Raw genomic sequence first — 22,743 nt, 5'->3', positions numbered from 1 at the left:
ACTCTTCGGTTCAGGAAGTCATTCCTTTCTTTTCACTGGACAGTGATCACGACGGACGCCAGCCTCACCAGTTGGGGGGAGTCTTGGGGGTTCAGTCGGCCCAAAAATCCCGCCTGCCGATCAATGTTCTGGAACTTCGGGCAATCAGGCTGTGCCTCTCTGCGTGGCCTCAAAGGGCTTCAAGGGCATCCAGTTAGGATCCAGTCGGACAACGCCATGGCGGTGGCGTATGTCAACCATCAGGGAGGGACAAGAAGCTTGGCTGCAGCTTGGAGGTCGATCACATCCCGCCCACCTCAGAACGGAGCATGCCGGCTCTATCGGCCGTATACACTGCGGACGTAGAAAACTGGCAAGCGGACTATCCAAGTTGCCAGACGCTAGATCAAGGAGACTGGTCGCTACACTCCGAGGTGTTTCAACTCATGTGCCTGAGATGGGGCACACCAGACGTGGATCTCATGGCCTCGCGACTCAATCGGAAGGTAGTGAGATTTGTGGCCAGGTCAAAAGATCCATGGGCGGACGCGACAGACGTGTTGGTGGCCCAGTGGGGTCCTTATCGGCTAATTTATGCCTTTGCCCCTCTAAAGCTCCTTCCCCACCTGCTTCGCAGAGTGGAGGCCGGAGGGATTCCAATGATCCTTGTTGCTCCAGATTGGCCTTGGCAGCCCTGGTATGCCGACTTTGTGCGTCTGGTAGCAGATGTTCCTTGGCGTCTGCTGATGCAAGAGGACCTTCTGTCGCAAGGTCCCATACTCCATCCTGCTTTAGTCGCTGGCTTTAACGCCATGGCTGTTGAAAGCCAGGTACTAAGAGACCATGGCCTGTCGGATTCTGTGATTTCTACCATGCTGGTGGCACGGAAGTCGTCCTCTCGGAAGATTTACCATCGCACGTGGAAGGCCTACATCTCTGTGTGAGGAGAAGTGGCGTCCGCGTGCATATTCGGTTTCCAGGATCCTGCTGATTCTACAGCGTGGGGTGGACCAAAAACTTGCCTTAAGTACAATTAAGGGGCAGATTTCAGCCTTGGCTGTTTTATTTCAACGTCCCTTGGCAGCTCACTCTCTGATGAGTACGTTTGTGCATGGGGTTCGACATGTGACCTCCACTACCCCCACTCCACTACCCCCGTGGGACTTGAATCTGGTCCTCTCGGCACTTCAGAAACCGCCGTTTGAGAATATTAGAGAGATTCCCTTGCTGACTCTCTCAGAAGGTGGCCTTTTTTTGTGGCTATTGCATCCGTCAGATGGGTTTCTGAGCTGGCGGCCTTGTCTTGCAAGGCTCCCTAATTAATCCTCCACAAGGATAGAGTGATGCTGCGTCCGCAGCCTTCGTTTCTTCCTAAGGTCGTTTCGGCTTTTCACCTCAATGAGGATATTGTACTCCCGTCTTTGTGTCCTCGTCTGTCGCATCCCAAAGAGGCTGCGTTGCATTCCCTGGTCGTGGTCCGTGCTCTGCGAGTATACCTGTCTGCTACTGCTCCGTTTCGGAGGTCGGACTCGCTGTTTGTTTCGGTGGTTGGTCCTAAGAAGGGTCTGGCGGTCTCGTCGGCCACCTACTCTAGGTGGATCAGACAGGTCGTGATTCAGCTTTGAGCTTTTACAACCACTTTTATTTAGCGTTGTATCCATGTACAAGTACATTTAGAAAAGCATTCCAAAACTTCCTTTAATTCATCTGTGGCTATAACTAGGACCAAAGGGAGTAATTAACTGTTTATCTCAGATTAAAATCACACTGGCTTTATTAGGTTCTTCAGAGGTACATCAAGGATACATAAAATGAGAAGCCGTGGTCTGTTGATTTTATGAAACACTGATGTCCTTTTGAAGTATCCTATAAAGCTGTTGTGAATTTAATTTAAGATAAACAGCAAGTTACTGCCTTTTGGTTCCTGCTTGTTTTTACATGTGTATGTGGAAAAAGTATTTTCAGTCCTGCATCACCAACAGGAGTATCCTGAGCTTAGTACATAGAAGCATTTGATCTTTATGTTTCTACTTTAAAGCCCGGGGGGGAATTTCTGACAAGGAAACCAGCTCTCAAATTTTTGTTGTCAAATTCCGACAGAAAATGTCCACGGTCTGAGTTTACGACCAAAAGCTCACATGGAACTTTTCTTGTCGGAAATTCCGATCGTGTATATGCGGCGTAAGAGCCCTTTCACATTGGTAGTAGTGCCTATCGCCATCTGAAAAGCCATTTTGATGGATCACTTTTTCAGAAGGCAGTTTAACAGCAGCATCCTGGCACCTCCGGAATGTCTTCTTTAGAGGTAGACCGATATGGGTTTTTCTCTGGCCGATGCCGATATTTAGAAATTGGGGCGGCCGATGGCCGATATATGATGCCGATATTTTAGGCCGATTTTTTTTTTTTGGTGGCACTGGCTCGTGGCTCTGGATGCCACTAATTGGCACTGGAAGATGGCACCAGCAGAAGGCACTGATTGGCAGGTGGCACTTATTGGCACTGGCAGGTTGCACTGAAAGATGGTACTAGCAGATGGAACTGATTGGCAGGTGGCACTAATTGACACTGGCAGGTGGCACTGATTGGCAGATGGCACTGGCAGATGGCACCGAGTGGCACTAACAGGTGACACTGGCAAGTGGCACTGGGTGGCACTGGATGGCAATAGTTAGCACTGGCAGATGGCACTGGTTGGCATTGGCAGGTGGCACTGATGGCTTTAGTTGGCACTGGCAGGTGGCACTGGATGGAAGGTGGCACTGGTATTGGCACTGGATAGAAGGTGGCACTGGATGGTGGCATTGGATAGAAGGTGGCACTGGTATTGGCACTGGATGGTGGCACTGGTATTGGCACTGGATAGAAGGTGGCACTAATTTGCACTGGAATTGGCACTGGATGGTGGCACTGGTATTGGCACTGGATAGAAGGTGGCACTGGTATTGGCACTGGATAGAAGGTGGTATTGGCATTGGCAGATGGCACTGGACGGCAAGTGGCACTTATTGGCACTGGCAGGGGGCACTGGTGCAAAAAAAAATATAGTGTCACCACCCTCAGTACAAGAGACCCCCCCCCCTCTCCCTTCAGGATAGACACCCACCCCCCTCCTCAGTACAGACCCCCCCACCGTAGTACAGACACCAGAGAGCGGTGTCTGTCCCACGAGCGCGGGCCCCTCCTCCTCTGTGGGTGTAAACAGAAAGGAGGGCCGCCGCGCTGGGTGTACCAAGATGGCCAGGGCTCCGGAGCTAGGCTGAAGCCGCGGCCTTTCCTGATGCTATGACCGCGGCGGCAATCCGCGGATTCGCCTAGCTCCGGAGCCCCGGCCACCGCTAGTGGCCATGTTAAATATCGGCCAAATTTGGAGAAAAATCGGCCGATGCTGATTTCTCCAAAACGGCCAAATATCGGGCCGATATATCGGTCGACCTCTAGTCTTCTTCAATTTTATTTTATTTATTTTTTTAACCCCAGGGGGATATTGTATTGACACATGCACCATTTCTCTCCTTCTCTCCTTCTCTCCTTCTCTCCCTCCATGTTAGCATTGCCAAAGCAGGGGGGGTAATATAAAGGGGAATGGACATAAGTCTGTGAAAGGATTTTTAAGTCCTCAGTTTTTCATGTCCCTCTCAGTCTGTGACACGCTGTCACATATTGGACAGCTATCTTCACCATTGGTTTCCTCTTATCTTTTGTAGAATTGAAGTCCGGGATGAGAGTGGAGAGTCTCTGGAAGTGAGTGTCCCTCACTGATGAGTACTTGGGGCAATGTAGTAGGAAGTGTTCCTCATCCTCCGGGTCTCACATTGCTGGCACAATCTCCTCTCCCTGGGCTTGTAGGTCTGTCTGTGCCGTCCTAATTCCATTTCCAGGTTGTGGGCGCTCCGTCTGTACAGGCTCATTGTCTGTCTGTCTTTGGGGTCTTGTAGCACCTATTTATTTATTACTATTTATTTGGGAAGCGTGCATATACCACCGGTCGGTGGTGCCAAAGCGCTTTGTGACAAAATAGCCCGGATGTTCTGGCGAGGGGAGCAGAAATAAAAGAGAAGGGAGAAAAAAAAAAACAAGAAATCAGCAAAGAAAAATTGGCCTAGGATTGAAATGCTTGGCAGAATAGCCAGGTCTTCAGCTTCTTCCTGAACGTATATAGGCTTCGGGAGATGCGAATGTTAAGCGGGATTTGGTTCCAGAGAGTCGCCCCCGCGGAGCCAATCCGTTTTCCTCCTATAGAAATTAGCCTGTCAGTATTGCCAATGAGTAGAGCTTTGTCGGCTGAGCGAAGACAGCGTCTAGGTATATAATGTGGAGTCAGATCTGATAGGAACTGTGGGCCCAGCTGGTGGTAGCCCCTGTAGATCAGACAGAGGATTTTAAAATCGGCCGTTTTGTAACAGGGAGCCAGTGAAGTTCTTTGAGCACAGGGCTGATATGGTCTTGCTTTTGGAGATTGTAGATAAGCCTGGCTGCTTGATTCTGCACCTCCAGGTACGGGGCCAGTTTGTAGTCTCTCTGCAGTGACTGGTAAATCATTAGTTTTTTGGAGTTTGTTATTTCGTATCTCCATTCTCCAACATGTTTTTCTTTTGGAGTTATCCATTATGTTTTTTTATGTGAGATTTTGTCAGGCCGCATTGTTGAGAGTTTGGGATAGACAAGGTGTTGATGAGTTGTTGCGGGCCACACGGCTTGGACTGGTTCTTGCTGTCCAGTAAGGCTTTATGGTGGTATGAGTTGGGACTGCTGTTTTGTAGGTGGTCCCAGTATGATGGCGCCCTCTTCTGTACTGCACGAAGTAAGGGAAATCTGCCCAGCTCGGACCGGCAAGCACTGTTGGAGGTGCTCCGATGGACTTGGAGGAGGTGCTTGCAGAATTCCAGATGGAATATTTCTGTTGGGCTGGGGTCCCATTTGGATTGGTCTGGGTAGGTGACAGGACCCCAAACTTCACTACCATAAAGAAGAATTGGGGCGATGATGCTATCAAATATTCTGAGGCAGACTCTCACGGGTGGTTTTAGGTGGTACAGCCGTCTCCTGGTGGCATAGTGGGCTCTGCATGCCTTGTCTTTTAGTGCCTCTATGGCTGGCTTGAAACTTCCTGATTGGGTAATGTCTAGGCCGAGGTATGTGTAGCTGTTAGTTTCATTCACAGTGCAGTTGTTTATTGTGAAGGAAGGGCTCTTTTGTTTTGTATTTTTCTTTTGGAACACCATGGTTTTTGTTTTGTTCAAGTTAATTGGTAGTGCCCATGTGGCACTATTTCTCCAGAACTTCCAGGCTGTCTTGTAGGCCTTTCTCTGTTGGTGACAGAAGTAGGTCATCCGCATACAGCAAGACCTTCACCTCAGTGTCATGTAGAGTCAGTCCTGGTGCTGGGGAGGATTCTAGAGCTGCAGCCAGTTCATTGATGTAGATGTTGAAGAGGGTTGGACTTAGGCTGCAGCCCTGTCTGACTCCTTGGGCCTGCCGGAAGTGTTCAGTTCTTTTCCCATTCACATTTACGCTGCAGCTGTTCTCAGTGTATGAACTCTTGATGACGTCGTATGTTTTCCCTCCTATTCCGCTCTCCAATAGTTTGAGGAACAGGCCTGGGTGCCACACTGAATCAAATGCCTTCTTAAAGTCCACAGAGCAGGCGAATATCTTCCCATGTTTTGTGTGGTGGACGTGGTTTTTGATGAGGCTGTGCAGGGTGTAGATGTGGTCTGTAGTGCGATGGTTTGGCATGAACCCTGCCTGACTTCTGCTGAGGACATTGTGTTGTGTCAGGAAGTTGAGGATCTGTTTGTTGAGGATACTGTTGAATAGTTTCCCTAGTGTGCTGCTGACACATATCCCCCAGTAGTTGGCTGGATCATACTGGTCTCCACTCTTATGAGGCCTTGGTTCCATACTGTAGGGTAGTAACCAGCACTCAGGACCAGATTGAACAGTTTACACATTGCAGCGTGTACATCTGGGGAGCCGTGTTTAACCATCTCTGGCAGGATTCCATCCATCCCACTGGATTTTTTGGTTTGCAGGTTTTGTATTTTCTCCCCAATTTCGTGTGGTGTAATCGGTACATCTAGGGGGTTCTGGAAGTCCTTATTTTTTTCCTCCATATCATTTCCTCCATATCATTAAGTCTTTTGATGATGTCTTTTTGTTCTACAGTTAGAGCCTCCTCTGGAATATTTTTGTAGAGGTCCTTAAAGTAGTTGAGCCAGATGTCGCCATTTTGGATGTGGAGGTTGTTTTTCCTGGTCGCTGAGCCAATATTCTTCCATATTTCCCAGAAATGTTCCTGAAGTGCCTCTTCCAGCTTTTGCAGGTTATTGGAAATTAAGTTTTGCTTTTTCTTTTTAAGGGTTTGTTTGTACTTTTTCTGTAGGGTGTCATGGGCTATCCTTAGGTCAGGGTCTCTGTGTTTGTTATTTGAGACGGTCCGTAAGGTGTTCCTTGTCGAACTGTTTGTTGGATGGTTTCTTGTAGTCTCTCGCCCAGGTGCAACTCGCCCAGGAGGGTTTACAACCATTAAGTACATTAAGTACACAGGATGTTTTACAACCTCTCCTGAACGATTTAACTTGACAGATAGAAACTGAGGTTCGTTTTGCTGTGCTTGCATGCCACATTTTGCCACGTTCGCGTTTAGAAGTGTTTTTTAAATAGTCAGAAATGAAAAACGCCTGTAAACGAAACACGAGTTACCCCATTTAGAAACTGTTACAGGCGTGTTGTGTTTCCAAATGCCTCTGAACATCTGTTCTGAATGCATCCTTTTTTTTATTTTTTTGCTTTCCAAAAAATGCTTCTAAACTCAACTGCCTAAAAATGACTATAAACGACCCTGTGTACATGTACTAATAAGACAACATAGAGGAGAGTTCAGGGCAGCTGAAAAAAATCCCCAACTGCTCTTAAGGCTCTGTTCACATCTAGTCGTTGCTATTTTATTTGGGTTTTACAGGCGTTTTTGCAGATTTGTATGGTTTTTGTACAGGCGTTTTTAAGATTTAAAGGTCACCAATGTAAAAGCAGTTAAACGGCTGTAATCTGCTTTTTTGAGCAACGGGCGTTTTTCTTTAGTCGACAGGGGCCATTGAAATTAATAGGATTTGTCTTGTTGGGCATTTTTAGAGCTGAGGGTTAGAGCAGAAAAACGCCCAAAAACACCAAGGTGTGAACGGAGTCTAAACGTCCGTTTACCCGCAGCAGCGTACTTGAAGCCGTACCAATCTTTTATGTTGTACTATATCACAGTTACTCATCTTGGTTACCTCTTACTTATTTTGTTTCCTTTGGCAGGAGTTTGAAGAACTCTGTATTCCCACAGACTTTACAGCAAGCAGAGTTCATACATTTATCGATGCTATCACAACAGAAACTGTCCTCCCACTTTATATAATGTAGCTCAGCTGATTGTTTAAGGCGGAACCTTGCACTCACGAAACATTACTATTTTCTCGTTCAAGTATTTTATTGAAAAAATTCAGTACACTACATCAAGAGAGCATTACAATTGAAATAGGCAAGTCATAAACAAACAGAATATAATATATATAATAGCAGGAGTATACATGACCTTCAATTAAATCGAGAGATATGCTTAAGGTGCCTGTACCAAATAGGCATACTTCTAAGATAGGTCAATAAATGACCATAAAAAAGGGGTTAACTCATAAATAGCAGTGAGTAAATATGTCCTGAAGACAATACAATCCCAGCTATTTGTCCAGAAGGGCTACTTTTGTATGGAGTAGCCGATGTGCGGCCTTGTCCCCAAGGTTGTGTTCAAAATATACCCTGGGAAGAAGGCCAGTGGGTGGATACATCTCATCATCCATCCATCCATCCCACTAGTTTTAAAGTATAAGTAGGAGTGTGAGAAGACAGAGGAAAGTTTATCCCTCGTATGACTTGGGTTTCAGAATAGCGGGCCACCAATGCCCTCTGGTGTTGGAGGAGTAGGTGTATCAAATAAGCCTGAAGAGCGGGGGGGGGGGTGTGTTGAGTATCTGTTGGGAAGGAATGGGGGTGGTGGTGGAAGAGAAGAGTTCCCTAGAGAAGATCTTAAGTCCTGCAACCATGTATACAGTCTTGTATTGGGTGGGAGGGGTGCATGAACACCACTAGGGAAGTATAAGGGAGGCATTTAGGTCTGGGGGTAAGAAGTGGGTGATCCAGGTCCTCCAAAGTCTTTTGTAGTTGGGTACTTTATCCAGTATGACTGCTTCAGTCTTAGAATGGATCATGACTTGGGTGATTCTATGTTTCATGGCCAATATACATATTGAAGCGAATTTCCATGCTTTTGCTATGGTTTGTTTCTCAACTAAGCACACCCTCCTGCTAGAGCTGCACGATTCTGGCTATAATGAGAATCACAGTATTTTTGCTTAGAGGATAGATCACGATTCTTGCGGCATAACATCATCTTTCACATTAAAACAAAAATTGGGCTAACTTTACTGTTTTTTTATTTTTTATTTGTTGAAGTGTATTTTTTCCCCCAAAAAATGCAAAATATTTTTCCCTAGGGTCTCTGCTAAAATATATATAATGTTTGGGGGTTCCAAGTAAATTTCTAGCAAAAATTATATTGATTTTTAACTTCAGAAACAAGTGTCAGAAAAAGATTTGGGGGCAGATCCTCGTACAGCGTCGTATCTGTACGCCGGGCGCAGCATATCTAAGATACACTACGCCGCCGTAACTTATTTATTTTATTTTGAATCCACAAAGAATTTGCGCCGTAAGTTACGGCGGCGTATTGTATCTCTGGCGGCGTAAGGGCGTGGAATTCAAATGGATGTAATGGGGGCATGTTTTATGCAAATACGTCGTGACCCGACAACTCCGTTTTTTTTTTTTTAACTGCGCATGCGCCATCCCTGGGGGTATCCCAGTGCGCATGCTCAAAATTTGAACGGAAGAAGCCAATGCATTCTACGCAAATTCCTATTCGCGAACGACTTGCGCAAACAACGTAAAAAATTCAAAATTGTACGCGGGAACGACGGCCATACTTAACATTGAGTACGCCACCATATAGCACCTTAACTATACGCCGGAAAAAGCCGAACGAAAACGACGTAAAAAAAAAATGCGCCGGTCGTACGTTCGTGGATCGCCGTAAATAGCTAATTTGCATACTCGACGCGGATTTAGACGGAAACGACACATAACGGCCGCCGAAAAATTGCATCCAAGATCCGACGGCGTACTAAGACGTACGCCTGTCGGATCGATCCCAGATGCCTGTCGTATCCTTGTTTTGTAGATACAAAACAAAGATACGACACAGGGAATTTAAAATTACGCCGGCGTATCAATAGATACGCCGGCGTAATCCTTTTGTGGATCTGCCCCTTGGACTTTAAGTGGTTAAACTTCCTGCATTTACACAGACATTTGCTCTAAGAAGGAAGTTAGTTACAATGGGCCAGATTCACGTAGCGCAGCGGATCTATAGATCCGCTCGTTCTACGTGAATTAAGATCCGCTCCCGCAAGTTTAGGAGGCAAGTGGCTAGGCTAGGGGAGTGTCATATTTAAATCAGGCGCGTTCCCGCGCCGATTTAAATGCGCATGCGTCGTCCGTGGAATTTCCCGGCGTGCATTGCTCCCACTGACGTCACTAGGACGTCAGTGGTTGCGACGTGAGCGGGACTTGCGACGCGCGTGTTCGTGAATCGGCGTACGCAAACGACGTAGGAAAATTCAAATTCGACGCGGGAACGCCGGCTATACTTAACATTGGCTGCGCCTGATAAAAGAAGGGGTAAGTATACGACGGGAAAGCCGCTACGGAAACGACGTAAGTACACTGCGACGGGTCCGCGTACGTTCGTGAATTTGCGTATCTCGCTGATTTACATATTATTTATCGTAAATCAGCGGGAACGCCATTTTTAAATTGAAAAAAAGATCCGACAGTGTAACACAGTGTAACACTGTCGGATCTAGCCCTATCTATGCGTATCTGATTCTATGAATCGGGCGCATAGATAGGACCAGTGTAAGTCAGAGATACGATGGTGTATCTGTAGATACACCGTCGTATCTCTTTGTGAATCTGGCCCAATGTTTCATGTTTTCAAACTTGTCAGACTGCCAGGATTTTTTCTTTACACAAAGAAGTTTTATCCCTTTGATCTAAGAAGGAAGCATTAGTTACAATGGGCCAGATTCACATACATTTGCGGCCGTGTAACGTAACCCGTTTACGTTACACCGCCGCAAGTTTCCAGTTTTAGTGCCCGATCCACAAAGCACTTACCTGGAAACTTGCGGCGGTGTATCATAAATTCAATGGGCGTGTGCCATTTAAATTAGGCGCGCTCCCGCGCCGGACCTACTGCGCATGCTCCGTTTCGGAATTCCCGCCATGCTTTGCGCGCAGTGACGTAATTTTTTCGAACGGTGACGCACGTAGCGTAATTCCGTATTCCCGGACGGCTTATGCAAACGACGTTAATTTTTAAATTTCGACGCGGGAACGACGGCCATGCTTTATACAGCAATACGATTGCTGTGTAAAGTTAAGGCACCAAAAACGATGACTAACTTTGCGACGGGAAACTAGACTAGCGGCGACGTAGCGAACGCGAAAATCCGTCGTGGATCGTTGTAACTCCTAATTTGTATACCCGACGCTGGTTTACGACGCGAACTCCCCCCAGCGGCAGCCGCGGTACTGCATCCTAAGATCAAACAATTACACCCGTCGGATCTTAGGGATATCTATGCGTAACTGATTCTATGAATCAGTCGCATAGGTACTCTGAGAGATACGACGGAGTATCTGAGATACTCCGTCGTATCTCCTTTGTGAATCTGGCCCAAAGTTTCCTGTTAAGAACTTGGCAGACTGCCCTTCTTTTGACAGCTGAGTGAGCAGATAAAGTCTCTCCACTTGTTATGTGAAAGATTCTGCAAACTCTGCATTGGATATGGCAGGGGGGTTGAATCGAGATCACGATTAATTGTGCAGCTCTGCAGCTCTATCTCCTGCCTGCTTGTCTGAGCTAAGAGCAGATGGATTTCAGTAGGTAAATGCTACATTAACCACTTGCCAACCAAGCCAATTCTGACATTTTTCTCCTACATGTAAAAATCATAATTTTTTTGCTAGAAAATTACATCGAACCCCCAAGCATTATATGTTTTATTAGCAGAGACCCTAGAGAATACAATGGCGGTAATTGCAACTTTTTATGTCGCGCGGTATTTGCGCAGCAATTTTTCAAACATTTTTTGCATAATGTGAAATATGAAGTTATGCTGAGTAAATAGATACCTAACATGTCGCGCTTTTTAAAATTGCACACGCTCATGGAATATGGCCAAACTTTGGTACTTGCAAATCCCCATAGGCACCGTTTTCATTTTTTTTTTTTTTTTTTTTTTTACTGGTTACATGTTTTCAGTTACAGAGGAGGTCTAGGGCTAGAATTATTGCTCTCGCTCTAACGTTCGCGGCGACACCTCACATGTGTAGTTTGAACATCATTTTCATATATGGGTGGGACTTGCGTATGCGTTCGCTTCTGCATGTGAGCACACGGGGACAGGGGTGCTTTAAAAAAAATATATATATATATTTTTTTTTATGTTTTTATTTTACGTAAATGGTTTTAAATTTGACACTGTAAAAAATGTTTTAAACATGCCTTGTAATAGGAATATGGCATGACAGGACCTCTTTACAGTGAGATATGGGGGTCAATAAGACCCCACATCTCCCCTCTAGGCTTGGAAGCCTGAAATAAAAGAATAAAACCGATCTCTGCTTCCCAGCTAAGGTGGCGCCATGTTTTTATTTATTGAATGCAGAGGCCGGGCGTGATGTCAACATTACGCCCGGCCTCTGCGATCATGGAGACTCTGGCGACCATCTGGTCCGCCGGAAATCTCTATGGTGATCCGGGGCTGCCGGATCCGTTCTCCGACTCACCGTTCGCAGAGGTGTGTTAGTAGAAGCACCAGAGGGTGGGGGTTGTCCCCTTTTGCAGTCCGTAAAAATGATCAAACGGCTCACCAGTCGCTATGATCGTTCTTATGGTGTAGGAAATCGCCGGCTAAAAAAAAAGCTGATATCTGAATGATGCCTGTTGCTGCAGGCTCCATACGCACTAGTGTTTTTTTTTTTAAGCTCCTAGAAGCTGTTATTGCCATTTTATTTTCTTCTCCTAGAAGCTAAATAGTATTATCCTATGTGTCCATGCACACTTTAACCACTTACGGACCGCCTCCTGCACATTTACGTCGGCAGAATGGCTAGGCTGGGCACATGCACAAACCGGTACGTGCTGTGCTATTGTCCAGCCGTGTGCGCCCGCGACCCGGTCCAAAGCTGCGGGACGCCCGGACCCGATCGCCGCTGGAGTCCCACGATCGGTCCCCGGAGCTGAAGAACGGGGAGAGTCGTGTGTAAACACGGCTTCCCCGTTCTTCACTGTGGTGGCGTCGTCGATCGTGTGATCCCTTTTATAGGGACACGCAATCGATGACGTCACACCTACAGCCACACCCCCCTACAGTTGTAAACACACGAGGTCACACATAACCCCATCAGCGCCCCCTGTGGTTAACTTCCAAACTGCAACTGTCATTTTCACAGTAAACAATGCATCTTAAATGCATTTTTTGCTGTGAAAATGACAATGGTCCCAAAAATGTGTTAAAATTGTCCGAAGTGTTCGCCATTATGTTGCAGTCACGAAAAAAATCGCTGATTGCCGCCATAAATAGTAAAAAAATAATAATTAATAAAAATTCAATAAAACTATCCCCTATTTTGTAAACGCTATAAATTTTGCACAAACCAACCGATAACGCTTATTGCGTGTTTTTTTAAAAAAAATTTTACCAAAAAAAGGTAGAATACGTATCGGCCTAAACTGAGGACATTTTTTTTTTTTATATATCTTTTTGGGGGATATTTATTATAGCAAAAAGTAAAAAATATTGATTTTTTTTTTTCCAAATTTTCGCTCTATTTTTGTTTATAGCGCAAAAAAGAAAAACCGCAGAGGTGATCAAATACCAGCAAAAGAAAGCTCTATTTGTGGGGAAAAAAGGACGCCAATTTTGTTTGGGAGCCACGTCGCACGATCGCGCAATTGTCTGTTAAAGCGACGCAGTGCCGAATCGCAAAACCTGGCCGGGTCCTTTAGCTGCATTTTGGTCCGGGTCTTAAGTGGTTAATAGGCTTTTAGCCTAATGTAGTGTCTGGGAGCAGAAAAAATATGTTTTTGTAAAAAAAAAAATGTACATAGTGTTTTTCCATCAGAATAAAAATGCTAAACGCTACTAATAGTTTGCGCTAATAAAATGCTAATGCTTCTAAAACCTTGGCTCCATGCATGCTAGCGCTTTTTCAGCTCCTAGTAGCTAAATGGTGTTATCCTATGTGTCCATGCACACTACTTTAGGTTATTAGCATTTTTTGAGCTTCAGCGCCTAGGGGCAGAAAAAAAATTGTTCTTGTAGAGATTTTCTTTTAAGCGTTTTTTCCAGAGAGAAAAAAAAAAAACCGCAGAACGCTACTAAAACACTCCTCACAACCTCAAACAAATGCTAGTGTGCATGGAGCCTAAATATTTTTTTTACAGTAATAGGAGTTATGGTATTATAATGGGGGGGGGGGGGACAATTTTTTCCAAGAATAGTAAAAAATATGGGGTCCAGTTACAAAGCCAATGGTATATTAGGAAAAAAAAAAAAAAAGGAAAATTTTCAAAGCAGCTGTGTGTGTGTGTGTGTGTGTGTGTGTGTGTGTGTGTGTGTGTGTGTAGTGCTTTGCAGAGCATTAATAGCTTGTGGTTGGCATTTCTACTTTGTAATGCTGGAGTCAGTTTAAATCCCAGCCCAAGACACTATGGCATGGATTTTGCATGATCTCCCTGTGGGTTTCCTCCGGGACGGGTACCCTTAGTTGTCTCCTGTCCAAATATGGCTCTTTATTGTGTAGGTATGAATGTGAGTTACTGACCTTAGATTTTAAGCTCCTTGAGGGCAGGAACTGATGTGAATGAATCGTATGTACAATGCTGCATTATAGGGAACAAAAGGGAAAGAGGCAATGTGACTGTCGGTCATGTGACCAGCTCTCCATCTGATCATAGAGTTGTACTGAAAATCATGACATGCTCCTTGCTGTGCTGTCTGGTAGAGATGCATTAGGCCCAGTTCACACCGGAATCGCACAGGAACGCGGTCCAAGTTCCTGTGCGAATCAGTGCAGTACGATTTTCAGCTTATTCATTTTGAATAGGCTGAAATCACACTGGATCGCACTAAAGGCAGTGCATGCTCTTTTAAAAAATGCACTGCAAGTGTATTGCATGGTACTGTGGTACCATGCTATCTGTTGTAGGCAAACGCATTGCGTTTTTAAGTGTCATTAGGAATACATTGACACGTGATGAGGGAAATGTGCATTAAAATGGGGGTTTCTCGTATTGGTGTGAACGGTCCCTAAGTCCAGGTTCACACTGGGCTGTGGGAATGAAGCCGTGCAAGTTCAGCTGAACTCGCACGATTTCACTCTCGCCTGTCAGTCCTGATTTCGGCTGCGATTACAGAGACATCTGTGCAGTACAGGAACTACTTTTTGAAATTGGTACGGCATCGCACCGATTAGGACAGTGCCATTGTCGGCAAATGCCACCGATTTTGACATGTCAAAACGTACCAATGAGAACCAGGGCTAAATCACAGATGGTAAGGGACAGAATTACAATTCCCCCAGGGCAGATAAGCCAGTTTATATCTGCATATTTCAACTATGGCCCAGATTTACAGACACTGGCGCATATTTATACCGCCGTAGCGTATCTCCTTTACGATACGCCGACGCAGCGCAGAGAGGCAAGCACTGAATTCACAAAGCACTTTCTCCCAAATCTGCGCTGGGTTTCTCAGGCGTAAGTGGGCGTGAGCCATGCTAATGAGGCGTGACCCCATGCAAATGATGGGACGAGCGCCAGACAGATACGTATTGACAACTGCGCATGCGCCGTCCCGTGGGCGCATCTCAGTGCGCATGCTCACAATCACGTCGGAACAACTGCCTAAGATACGTCGGATCGCTGCTTATGGCGTGAACGGAACCTACGCCTAGTCATATTCACGTCCTACGTAAAATACGTCGGCTTGTGTTCCCTGGTGCAGCCCTTTGCATGGATGCTGCTGAGTTACACCTCCTTTATGGGGCATAACTTTACACCATACGTACAACTTACACGCACCAGTCAGAGCCTGCGTAGGGCGCAAGTACGATCGTGAATTGGCGTATCTCCCTGATTTGCATATTTGAATAAAAAATCAATGGAAGCGCCACATGCGTCCAGCGTAAATATGCGCCCACTCTACGCCCGGCGTAGGCAAGTTACGTTGGTGAATGAAGCCTGTTTTTAGGCGTATCCTAGTTTTGTGGGCACGGCGCACAGATACGATGGCGCATTATTTGCACTTACGCGGCGTATCTCGAGATACTTCGGCGCAAGTGCGTTGTGAATCCAGGCCTATGTATTTATCTGTTTTCCTGCAGTTCAGATTTACATAGACAAACATATTCATACTGTATGTACTTGCCTATTGAAAACTTTTTATTTTTTTGTCCATTTTTCTCTTAGAGGGATTATAAAGAGCCATGTCCTCAGTGTTCGGACGTTAACTGGGGTATAAGCGATGAAGGCAAATTCTACTGTAGATCCTGCCACACTGTCATAGAGGTAAGAAAGCTGAGTATGTCACATCTGTTAAACAGGTTAATTTGGTTGGTTGGTTGGCTGGCTGACCAGTTGAGCTAGGAATTTTCTTTTGTTTTACATGGGCCTCTAAGGCCAGTTATAGGTTGGGGGCAGTGGTCATTTGTTTTGTATTGTTGGATTACTGGGGAGGTGGTGCACTGTGGACACCTTTGCTGCCATGATGCTATATGCTGGGTGTGCAGTGTGCCCCTGTACCTTTTTTTTTTTATTTTATTTTTTTTTTTTTTTTTTTTTTAAAGGGGTTGTAAAGGTTTGTTTTTTATTTTCTAAATAGGTTCCTTTAAGCTCGTGCATTGTTGGTTCACTTACCTTTTCCTTCGATTTCCCTTCTAAATGTTTTTTTCTTTTGTCTGAATTTCTGACTTCCTGTTCCTCCTCAGTAAGCTTGCCCCCATTATTCGAGCCGTTCTGGCTGGGGGTTAGTCAGCGTGCTTGCCCCCTCCCCTGGGACTACATCCCATCCCTGTGAACACAGCGTCTCCCCACAAGATTGAAGTCCCAAGGGAGGGGGTGAGCACGCTGACTAACCCCCAGCCAGAACGGCTCGGATGATGGTGGAAAGCTTACTGAGGAGGAACAGGAAGTGAGAAATTCAGACAAAGAAAAAAAACATTTAGAAGGGAAATCGAAGGAAAAGGCAAGTGAACCAACAATGCACTAGCTTAAAGGAACCTACAGTATTTAGAAAATGAAAAACAAAACCTTTTATAACCCCTTTAAGGAGGGGGTGGCCTCATTCCAGGCTCGTCTGCCCTCTGCTTATCATCCATTATAATGCATGTGCTACCACTGTGGAGGCTCTGAAAAATGTATAGAGTTAGGACTGCGGATAATAATGGAGTGCCTTGTCACGGCCTCCGCAGATTATGCATTTATTTGCAAATGTGTGCAAACTAAACCCCTATTTTTGACATGACATGACGCTACTCTTGTATCAAGACATCGCTTGTATATCAAGTCAAAATTTATTAAAAAATAAAAACATTTTCTTGTCTTGCAAAACGCTCTCAAACCAAGTTACTCTCAAACCAAGGTTTTACTGTATATGTGCTGCTTGTTTACCAACATGTCACCCTCCAGTGCTCTATTGGTACCTTGCTAATCCTGATAAATGTTTTTTTTATTTTATTTTTTCTTCCTTTTAATCCTTGTATTTATTTCTGTGCCTTGCAGCTGATATAGTTAGCACTACTGATACCTAGAGTTGTAACAGCAGTTTACTAGTGATATGGACATTATTGAAATTCAGAGATAGTCCCTAATCAGCCGCTATTAATTGTTGAGTATAACATTTTATTTGAAGTAATATTCTTTTGGCTTTTCTTTTGGCCAGCCACTTCTGCCCCCTTCACAGCCCAGCGCAGCAGAAATACAAAAAAACAGTCACTTCCAGCGCTAATAGGTCTTCCAAGGCATAACATAACAGATATCAGATAAAATGGTGGTGTAAAAGGTATATATGGTATCCCAAAGCTAGGTGGAAGCTGCCTTCCTCAGATGGGGTAATCCGAAAGGAACTACAATAAACACAGAAATGGAAGGCGCGCACACCTAGTGCATTACCAGAGATAATTTTATTTTTTTTGTGTAAAAGTGGGTACTCACAAAATGCAACTGACAAATGGCCATATACGCAGTGCATGGACATGCACAGAACACTGGGTACAGCTAATGCGTTTCGGGGGTGCACTCCCTTCCTCAGAGCTAGGCTAGTCTCGCACACCATGGGCAAGTGCTTTTATAGAAAAATGGTGGAATTGAAAACGGTGTGTCAAAAAAGCCACACCCTCAAAGGGGCAGGAAAAAAAACACAAAAACAAAACAGTTACGTTTTTAGTTGCACTAATGTGAAAACATAATCCATATCAAAAACGTTATGGAAAAAAAATGCATCATAAATGAACAAATAAATAATGATGATTCATTCAAATCCATGATATATTGCAAATTCATTTATATTTAGTCAGATGAATACAGGTGTAGGAACACTTAAACAAAAAAAACCCCCAAAAATAAATAAATTAAAGGAATGCAGGATTGCTAGATGGGTCAATCCATGTCTCGCCTCTACATGCCTGAAGTAGCTGCGGGGGGATGGGGGGTTTTGGGCATTTAGAGGTGTCCAAAAATCACACACTAGGAAACCAGTGAACCAGCTCAGTACAAGGGGGGGGGGGGGTTCACAACTTTGACGCAACTTGAAGCAATGCCTGTGTAATCTTAGAGGACGTAAACCCTAATGGGTTTTACTTCCTCTTTTTTGCTCCCTGCAAACCGTGCAAATTAAAAGCATAATAGGCTAGTATGCATCACATACTAGCCCATTATGTGACGCTTGCCTGCAAACGAAGCCCGCGTTGTCCCCTGTGCAGGCCGTGTTCATCTTCGACCCTCTTTCTTTCAGGGCTCCGGCTCTGTGACTGGCTGGAGGCGTGTGCAGGCGGGAGCTGTCAGTCACGGCACTTGCGAGTAAGGAAATGGCACAAAGGGCCGTTTCTTCACAGCGCATGCGTCGATTGCATCATCGGTGCACTACAAGGGAAATATCTCCTAAATGGCGCACGTTTAGGAGATATTTCCACTACTTATAGGTAAGCCTTTTCCAGGCTTCCCTATAGGTACATGTCGCACAAATGGGTTTACAACCACTTTAAGGTCTAGGGACCTTAAGGCCCCTTTCACACGAACGGACCGTTCAGGTCCGCCTATCAGTTTTGATGGCGGACCTGAACGGCCGCTCCATGCATCTCTATGGAGCGTCGGATGTCAGCGGAGACATGTCCGCTGACATCCAGTCTGCTAAAAACAGACGTATGGGTATACGTCCCCATCCGTCCATGGTGGATCGGGTGAGATCTGATGAAAACGGATATGCTGTCTGTTTTCGTCCGATCTCTCCATAGGAGGCAGCGGCGCCCAACAAGCCCCTCCCCGCTCAGTGAGCCGAGAGGAGCTTGTCATCTTCCAGCTCAGCAGAGATCAATGGACTGAGCTGGCGTGAGCAGGCGGACTCTGTAGCGACGGAGTCTGCCGCGTAAGGAAGGGGCCTTGGCACATTTGAAGTCAGACCAAAGTAGTGCAGGGACTACTTTGAAGTCGCACAAATATGAACGGTACTCATTGGAAATCATGGAGTACGACTTGTCATGCTACTTTGCAGTCCAAAGTCGCAGGACAAGTCACACAAGTGAAAGGAGCCTAGAGGTGACCAACAATTTTTGTATTTGATCTGTCGTTTATCTTCCTCCTTCTCTACTTGTTGTAAAGTCAGTTTTTTTTTTTTTTTTTTTCTTAATGCATTCTACACATTAAGGCTGCATTCACACCTCCGCGACAAGATACGCCGCGTACGCGGCGTATTTTGCCGCGAGTGTGTAACTTTTTTTTTTTTTCACAAAGCCTTCCCATTGCTTTGTATGGCCGAACGCCAATGCTGCCTGAAAAAAAGGGTCCGGGACTTTTTTTCAGGCGACAGGCGTATGGCGTCTGAGATGTGAAATGGGAATTCTCCCCTCTAGCGGCACAAGCGTCCGGCGTCGGGCGTTTTGTCGCCTAGATGTGAATGGGCTCTTAGATAAACCTTCTGTGTGCAGCAGCCCCCCTAATACTTACCCAAGCCCCATCTCTATCCAGCGATGTCCACAACCCACTCGGCTGTCTGGAACTCTCCCTCCTGATTTGCTGAGACACAGCAGCAGCGTCATTGGCTCCCGCTGCTGTCAGTCAATTAGCCAATCAGGAGAGAGATGGGGCGAGGCCAAACCACAGCTCCGTGTCTGAATAGGCACACAGAGCTGTAGCTTGGCTCGGGTGCCCCCATAGCAAGCTGCTTGCTGTGGGGGCATGCGACTGGAGGAGGGGCCAGGAGCAGCGAAGAGGGACCCAAGAAGAGGAGGATCCAGTCTGCCCTGTGCAAATCCACTGCTCGTGTTTATTTTAAAAACAAAAACGGAGACATTAAAAATCCATTAGAGCCGGTTCACACAGGGGCAACACAACTTTCAGTGCGACTTTGGGAGGCAACTTGAACACGACTTGAGTATGAATCACAACGCGACTTACAACACGACTTGAAGTCGCCTCCAGGAGGGGGAAAACCGGCATGGGTTCCCCCTCCTGGAGCATACCAGGCCCTTAGGTCTGGTATGGATTTCAAGGGGAACCCCCTACGCCGAAAAAACAGACCCCTATCCGAGCACGCAGACCGGCCGGTCAGGAAAGGGGGTGGGGACGGGCGAGCGCCCCCCCCCCCTCCTGAACCGTACCAGGCAGCATGCCCTCAACATTGGTTGTCGGGGTCTGTGGGCGGGGGGCTTATTGGAATCTGGGAACCCCCTTTAATAAGGGGGGCCCCCCTAGATCCTGGCCCCCCACCCTATGTGAATGAGTAGGGGGTACATCTATCTATACCATAGCGCCTTCTCTTTTATCTTCCAAGGCCTCTCGGAAACATCGGGACCAGAAGAGTCAAAAGAGCAAATCCCGAGCGGCTCATCCAACCCCCTCTCACCCCCCCCCCCCAACAGAAAATACATTTTTTTTTTTAGATGTATCACCTTTCTACATCTGAGCATGTAAAAATATCCATACATTGGGAGAAGGGTAAGGGGAGGTCATAAATCCCCCCTTATATCCCTTCAAATTATGTGGGGGGAAAAAAAAAGTAAGAAGAAAAAGGAAAAGAGGTGGGAGCACTATGTAAGTGGTAGCAGCTGCCGGACGCTGTGCGTTCCACTGAATTGGTTAGCTGTTCCACCCGGAAGTGCGCGTGCGTGTAACCGCTTTACGCGCGTTTCGTAAGGTAACTTCTTCTGAAGCGGGTACACGCATACCTATGCTCAGTATGCCCCGCTGGTAAAAGAGCTGAAAGAAGACAGCGGTGGTGCCCGGCAGAAGAGAAAAAGAACCGGAGAGCAGGAGAAGAGAGCGGAGAAGTCTGAAGACCCCCAAAGTCTGAAGACCCCCGAAGTCGGAAGAAGGGAGAAGACCAGGCCCCCGCTGGTAAAAGAGCTGTAAGAAGACAGCGGTGGTGCCCGGCAGAAGGGGGAAGACCCCCCGAAGTCGGAAGAAGACCCCCGGAGCTGCCTAATAAACTACTTTAAAAACCTGTGTAGTGTTTTTTTATTGACATTTTTCTTCCCCCAGGTGAATGGGTAGGGGTACGATGTACCCCATACTCATTCACATAGGGTGGGGGGCCGGGATCTGGGGGCCCCCTTATTAAAGGGGGCTCCCAGATTCCGATAAGCCCCCTGCCTGCAGACCCCTGACAACCAACGGCCAGGGTTGTCTGGAAGAGGCCCTTGTCCCCTCCAACATGGGGACAAGGTGCTTAGGGATGGGGGGCCACAGGGCACCCCCCTGCCATAAAGCACCCCCCCATGTTGAGTTCATGCTGCCTGGTACGGTTCAGGAGGGGAGGGCGCTCGCCCATCCCCTTTCCTGACCGGCCGGTCTGCGTGCTCGGATAAGGGTCTGGTATGGATTTGGGGGGGACCCCCCACACTGTTTTTTGGGTGTAGGGGGTTCCCCTTGAAATCCATACCAGACCGAAGGGCCTGGTTTGCTCCTGGAGGGGGAACCCATGCCGGTTTTAATTTAAACTTTGGTGTGTAGTTCCCCTGTGGGAGGGAGGAGCTTGCCTTAGAACAGGTTCACACTGGGGCGACTTCCTGTAAAGTTGCCTCACTGTGAACGGGGATCTGACTTTAAGGCGACTTCCATTGAAATCAATGGGTACTAGTCGCCTATAAGTCGGATTGAAGTAGTACAGGAACCTTTTTTTAAGTTGGAGCGACTGCAGTAGTGTACATTAAGATGGCTCCATTCACTTACATTAATTTCTTCATGCAGCGCAACTTGGGGCGACCTGAAGTCGGATCCCAGGTCGCCCCTGTGTGAACCGGCTCTTACGTTTTTGCTGATCAGGATCGCTTTCATTTTTCAATATGTGCATTATGTTCCACAAAAGAGTTGTAAATATTGAATTATGTACTTAAAAAAATAAAATAAAAAATACCTGATATTGGAAGGAAAAAAAAATCTTCTGCTGCAAATTTCCTCTCGATTAAAAAATGTATGGGCAGGACACAGGGTTGGAGCTTTGATTTTAAAATTGTTCAGCCCAGGGAAGTAATATTAATGCACCAAATCACTGCTTCTATTTTTCACTTCTTTCTGTAATTGCAGAAAACCAAAGATGTTGATGAATCCGAACTGTTTGTAAATGCAAGGATCCAGTCTGTGTCCAGGGGACTACGGAAAGCAAAAGCACTAGGTAAGAACCTGTCGATCCAAGCTGTCTGTTCCTTCACCTGTAGGATAATAATTGATAAGTATGAACATAGGCATTTCACATTAAGCCTCACATTAAAGGAAAAGGATGTTATATTTTAAAGAAATTAAAGTGGTATTAAAATAAAAAATGGTATATAATGTAATCATTAGATGTAGAGGTGCTGCACTGAATGGAAATTTTGGTACCAAAACCGAAAATGCGGGATGCCCTTTGCCGAAAACCGAAATAGAAAATTAGTTAAAAAAAAAAAAAAAAGTTTTGGTTTAATATCATGAATTTTAAATGAATGTGAATTTTAAAAAAGTCGGGCAGTATTTGCACCTTTTTAGCACAAGAAAAGTTCAAGAAAAATGCATTCCTTTAAATACTATGTATGTCTTCACACTGGTCAGTTACATTGTGGTGTTAAAAATCCTGCTTGCTACATTTTTGGTTGAAATGCATTGAAAACACAGCAAGAACGCATCAATAATGCACCTGTTACTTTTTTGATGCAGTTTTTGAGTCGCACGACCTAAGAAAACACACCATAGGCATAGTAAAATTGCGAGCGTTTTCGGTGCCATTATCAGCAAAATGCAGACACCATTTTTGGCCAATATGTTTCAGCCATGGAAATTTCGGTGCATCTTTAATTGAATGTACGGCTTTACTTGCTCTGTCTGTGAGCTGTGTGCAGAGGCTTCAAATG

General features: G+C 45.8%; 1 protein-coding gene across 2 annotated transcripts in view; it reads left to right on the top strand.

Annotated features, from left to right (window-relative positions):
* Nucleotides 1–22,743, top strand: part of TAF1B (TATA-box binding protein associated factor, RNA polymerase I subunit B) — a 187,738-nt gene that overhangs the window by 2,172 nt on the left and 162,823 nt on the right. For both annotated transcript variants that reach the window (XM_040348618.1, XM_040348619.1), the window contains exons 2-3: nucleotides 15,617–15,715; nucleotides 21,944–22,031. In XM_040348618.1, coding sequence (XP_040204552.1) covers nucleotides 15,617–15,715; nucleotides 21,944–22,031 — 187 coding nt within the window. The remainder of the gene's footprint in view (nucleotides 1–15,616; nucleotides 15,716–21,943; nucleotides 22,032–22,743) is intronic.

The sequence above is a fragment of the Rana temporaria genome, chromosome 4 (genome assembly GCF_905171775.1).
Source record: "Rana temporaria chromosome 4, aRanTem1.1, whole genome shotgun sequence".
Taxonomy (NCBI): domain Eukaryota; kingdom Metazoa; phylum Chordata; class Amphibia; order Anura; family Ranidae; genus Rana; species Rana temporaria.
Note: the sequence above shows the minus strand (reverse complement) of the source record. Positions and strands in the feature narration are given on the sequence as shown.